We start from the raw sequence: 5,259 nt of genomic DNA on the forward strand, positions 1-5,259 counted from the left end.
GAAAGTTAGGAGATCAAAAGAAGCTCACTATTTACTTTATCTACTGTATATTTGACTGTAAAGACCGTACTGTGAACAATCAAATAGGCAGAGGCATAAATAAAGGAAGTGAACTCACTGTCCTCTGGAGGAGTGGATCAATAGAGTGATGAGTGTTGAGGTACCAGGGCACACACAGTTTAAAGCCAGCATGGCATACTTAAATTCTTCTTCACACACCACATGATCTGCACACACAGGAAACAAAAAGGGCAAAGTGACCAAGATCAACACAAATACTCACATTCTGCTCCGTAAAAGTTTCAACTCTGAGCACAACAATGAATACAAATATTCTCCTGGGAAACACACTCATTGCCTTCCTCAGTGTGTATGAGCGACAGAGAAAGGTAGTTTCATCACCGTAATCCAGATGTAACATAAAGGAGTCAGAAATGATCTAACCGAATCACCGATGGAAGCAATGCAGATTTCAGTTTTATCTGCTAAGGTTGGGAGAAATACATTTCTGAAGGTTATGCTTACAAGAGAGTGAATGCTATGTATTTATAGTGTTAAAAGAAGGGCTAATCTATTATTAAAAAAAAATAATAATAATGAGTTGGTTTACCTCGGTCACGTTTTAAGTACCCAAGGTGATATCCTCTAATTGCTTGTTTGGTTTGACCAACAGTTCAAAACCAGAACGTTTTTTGTTGTTTTATTACAACTGGAATAAAACAAGCAAATGTGAGAAGAAACATAAACACAAGCAATATTTGAGAAGCTTGAAAAAGTGATTGGTTAAACTGTAATTATCAAAATTGTTGTTGGTTACCTCAAAGAACTAAAAAAAACATTTTAAAGCTAAAGTGCGTGGTTTCTGTCTCCACAATGAGGAATTCTAAGTAATTACAACAGCGCTGTCAGCGCGTCCACATGATATAGCCTTCCTCTTCAAAAGAGGTCATAATTGTCACTTGAATTTCTGCGCAGGAAAGTCACCGGACAACACAATCTTCTAAACATAGCAATACTGACAAATACAGAGAGAGTTGTGTGGAGCTGATAGTCTTCATTAGCTTTGTATCAACTCATTCGGCAATGGCTTGAATGTGACTGACGCTCATTACAATCAAAAGGTTACACACAAAAACTTTAAAAATTCAATAGCAACACATTTTCTTGAAACAATATCCTGGTGAACTGGAACTACTTAACTGGAGAAATATTCCCAATAAAAACGACAGTTCTCTGTGGCTCTTGCAAACACATACAATAAATAATGCATTTCACATAATGGCTACATCTTGCCACTAAAAGGCACAAGCACACACACACACACACACACACACACACACACACACACACACACACACACACACACACTAAAATATATTACTATTTTATGCTGGAAAATATGTAACTTGATGTTTATCTAACAGAAATGAGTCAAGCAGACAGGCAAGTCAAAAATCCTCTATCATCCTCTTGCACCGGCTCAGTTTTTTGGGGGTGATTTGAAGACTTAGCAACAAGCTAGCAATTCAGTGTCAGCCTTTTCAAACTGCTTTTCAGTCACATCATTCGAGATTTAACAAAGCCCGACCTCTGAGCCAACCAAACAGAAATGAACAAACACAGATGACACTTCTCTCGTGTACCTGATGCCACACAACCTCCTCTTTGTGAGGAAAAACCAATAGAGCTATTCATGTTTTACTAAGCCAATTAGTGAATCTGGCCCAGGGAGAATCCTTTTCCCTGCTGTGTAATTCTTGATTGCATTATCTTCAGAAGTGAGCACACAAGCATAGCAGGGCTGTCTTGTTTATCAACAGTGTTGAGCTTGGTCCTAAAAGCACAATATGTACAGGAAATAATTGGGGATTACCGTCAGAGCCGGACATGAAGCATCAGATTCAATTAGCTGCCAGTCTGAGTAACAGGAGAGCCAGCTGAGATTTAAAGGCACTTTTTTAATAAATTAGTCAGGTCTGTGTGTGTGTGTGTGTGTGTATATGTGTGCCTGAAGCTGAGCAGGTGGGAGACAAAACAATTAAAACGGCTAACTGTGGATTTTCTGTTGGGGTAACAATGTTCTTTTAGCTCAGAACAGTACATCATAATGCAGCACACATACAAACACAAAGAATAGCCTCTTGCTATTCAGCCTATGAATCTGCTTCGATGTATAAGCTGTTACAGAGCAAGGGGCATCTGAAAGTCTGCAGAGTAAAAGAAAAAACCATTGATGTTGCTTCTGTGGAGCAACAGCATTCATACACACACTTTCTCACCCTCTCTGTCTGTGTTGTACACACCAACACACATAAATATCTAACTCCCAAAGCACAGACACAATAGTCACACACCACACATTGAGTCTTTTTTTCCATTTCCAGCATCCTTCTTGCACTTGTTTTTATCACTGTTATCCCTTCACTTCCCATCTTCATATCTGCTTACTGTTTGCCACAGCCCTCCATCCCGCAGGTGCCTGGACCCAGACCAGGAGTGAAATTACAGACATTGACGCGCTGTGCATACACACACACACTCTCGCTTTCTTTGTGTCGCCCTCGCTTAGAAGACCCCGGTCTTTGTATCCATCTCTTTCACAGACTAGTATTAAAGGTCTGTGCGGATTTGTGTGTGTATGTGTGCGCAAATGTGGTTATTTGCACCCGCTGCAGGAGTGCAATTACAACTTTACCACAGGTCCACCGGTTAAGCTAATTAAATCAGCAGGCTGTTATAGTTTGGGTGAGTGAGTGGTGAGTGATGAGCAAAACTCAGGAGGGAAACTGACTATTGTCATTCAAAACATAAACTGGGGAGATAATCAATCAACACTCTGCCCCCACTTCTGTGTGGTTATTTAAAAAGCTCAGGGTGTCCTGCCCTGCTGCAGCATCTTACCGACAGATCATTTCTAATGAGCGCTGAGCTGTTCCTTTGGATCAAATTCAATCTTGTATCTCTTGCTCATTAATGCCTCCCACATTAGCACTTAGTGGGCATATTCCAAGTGGGGTCAAAAGATGACATCTGTACTTACAGTAATGTCCTTGTGCCTGTATACAGATTTGTTCCCTATGTCTGGCAACATACAGTATACATCTATATATTTTCTTTCTTCTTCAAGGGTAGGCTATTTTACATCTCACTATAGTCCTGTATGAAATGTATTATTCTGTACCGAAAGGCCGTTGTGACAATAAGGCCATGACTACTGTCTATTCCATAAGAAACAATATCCTTTTTTTCAATGAATGAGGTTTTACTTCGTATAGACATTGCCCTCTAAGAGCTGCTGCTATTGGAGTTATCCCTCGGGCATGAGTCGTTGTGAAGATTTCTTTCGCACTCTTGTGCCCTGCACGGCCCTCTATGTCCGCAGTTACAGTATATTACAACTGCAAGACCAGAGGTCTGCTCTCTATTTTTCTTCAGCGACTAGCAGTTTGAAGACTTCGAAGAACAACGGTGTCCACCTGTGTACGGTCTGACGGACCAGCTACATCCTGCCATCAGATCTCCACCCAAGCTGTGAGGTGTGCCTCGGCCCCGCCGGGCTTGCTGCCTGCCAGTTGTGAGCCCGCCTACTGACGGAGGAACTGAAGCGGCAGGCGATGGCAGCCGGACGGACAGTCAGGATACCACCACCGGTTCCACCCAGACATCCCGGAAGGGGATCTCTTTGGCGGGCACCAGCGGGCACCAGTCCGCTGACTCAGATCCCCCCAGAGATGGTTTTGGAGCCCCGCAACTGCGACTGTATCCGTCCCTAGAGCAGGAGCCCTGCATCAACACTACGTAAATGTAAGAAAACACATCAAAGCAATTTATATAGCTACATGTTACAGCTACCGAACTCCCAGCACAGTTGCACAGTGCTAACTGATAATCAAAGAACATTTTTTATCAATATTACAATTATACAACCTAAACATTCCAGCCCGATTTACAACAAAGGCCTCAGTCTGGCAATGGGAGTGAGGTACTTAAACAGCACTGCAGGGGCAAAGGAAGATTGCCTGCAGGGAAGGCTCAACTGCCAGGTTAGCACAGCAGCAGAACTCCTCAAAAATGTTCATCATTGATAGAGACAGCTGGGATGACGGCAGCAAGCTAGAATTGAGTTCTCCAAGGCTTTAGGCAAATTGTATGTGAGAGAGAGTTTATTTTCTTTTACTTGCAGACAATTGACTTGCATCTTTTGTTGAGCAGGAAGGGAAGAGACACTCTCCAAAAGGCAATGTAAAAAACACAAAAACCCTCAGAGGGCTTCAAGCCAAGCCAATCTGTCCAGCTCTCCCTCGTAGCTAGGAGGACAGAGAGCTGTGTGCTGCAAAGCCACGCTGATAGAAAATACAATTCTCCGGCTTGCAAATCAAACTGACAAACTCAGGTAGAAAATGGGACAGGAAAATTAAACAGACAGGACAGCTCAGTTTCCCATATCATGACAATCGTGCAGAAGCAAAATAATCACCAATCTCCACACCTACACCGGGCCACGACATTCTTATAGTAGTCATCCCATTATTATCTGCATTCTGATCAAAGAACAGTAGATGCATCCAAACAAGAACAAACACACACACCTCAGCTGTCACTGTCAGTGTATTCGATTTCACACTCCCTTGCCCACCTGCAAATTTGACATGGAACTTGTTCTCTGGCTTGAGAATCTGGACGTAGAGGGGGCAATTTGGAGCAAAGTCTTTTACTGCCCAAGCTCGGAGGATGGTCTGATGATCCTAAGAAAATTGGAGACAGAGGGGAGTGTGATTGATGGAGTGAAAAGAAGGGAGGAATAGAGAGAGAGAGAGAGAGAGAGAGAGAGAGGGGTAGAAACCCAGCATTAGCAGAATCAGATTGGAGCTCTTCTGTAATAATCCCCACTGAATGTAACTCTAATGGCCCTTGCAACAATTTAGAGTTGTAATGTAACGCCGACATTTTTCTACAAAGAAATATTCAAGTTTTTGGTATTTGAACAATCAAATAAAAATTGTGACCTGATGAGATGAAGTAACTGACAATTTAGCTACCGAATCATTCAGTGTGAATACCAGGGTGTAGATTAAACAGTGTTCTCATGAAATGTAGTGCTGTGGAACACCGCACCCATAGAGTCCATTGTTGTTGTTCTTGCACATATGTGTGTAGTTTTAATTTTTGTGTCAGGCTGGTTGTTACGAGGGGGAGTGAGGTGAGGACCCAAACGCAACAGACAGCAGGCAGGAACAGATATGCAGGGGTTTTTAATTA

General features: G+C 42.4%; 1 protein-coding gene across 1 annotated transcript in view; it reads right to left on the reverse strand.

Moving 5' to 3' along the window:
• LOC117958579 (potassium channel subfamily T member 2) overlaps positions 1–5,259 on the reverse strand; it is a 39,576-nt gene that overhangs the window by 11,694 nt on the left and 22,623 nt on the right. The window contains exons 14-15 of the mRNA XM_034895050.1: positions 4,637–4,745; positions 119–227 (exon numbers count right to left, since the gene is read on the reverse strand). Of these exons, the coding sequence (XP_034750941.1) occupies positions 119–227; positions 4,637–4,745 (218 nt within the window). The remainder of the gene's footprint in view (positions 1–118; positions 228–4,636; positions 4,746–5,259) is intronic.

The sequence above is a fragment of the Etheostoma cragini genome, chromosome 15 (genome assembly GCF_013103735.1).
Source record: "Etheostoma cragini isolate CJK2018 chromosome 15, CSU_Ecrag_1.0, whole genome shotgun sequence".
NCBI lineage: Eukaryota > Metazoa > Chordata > Actinopteri > Perciformes > Percidae > Etheostoma > Etheostoma cragini.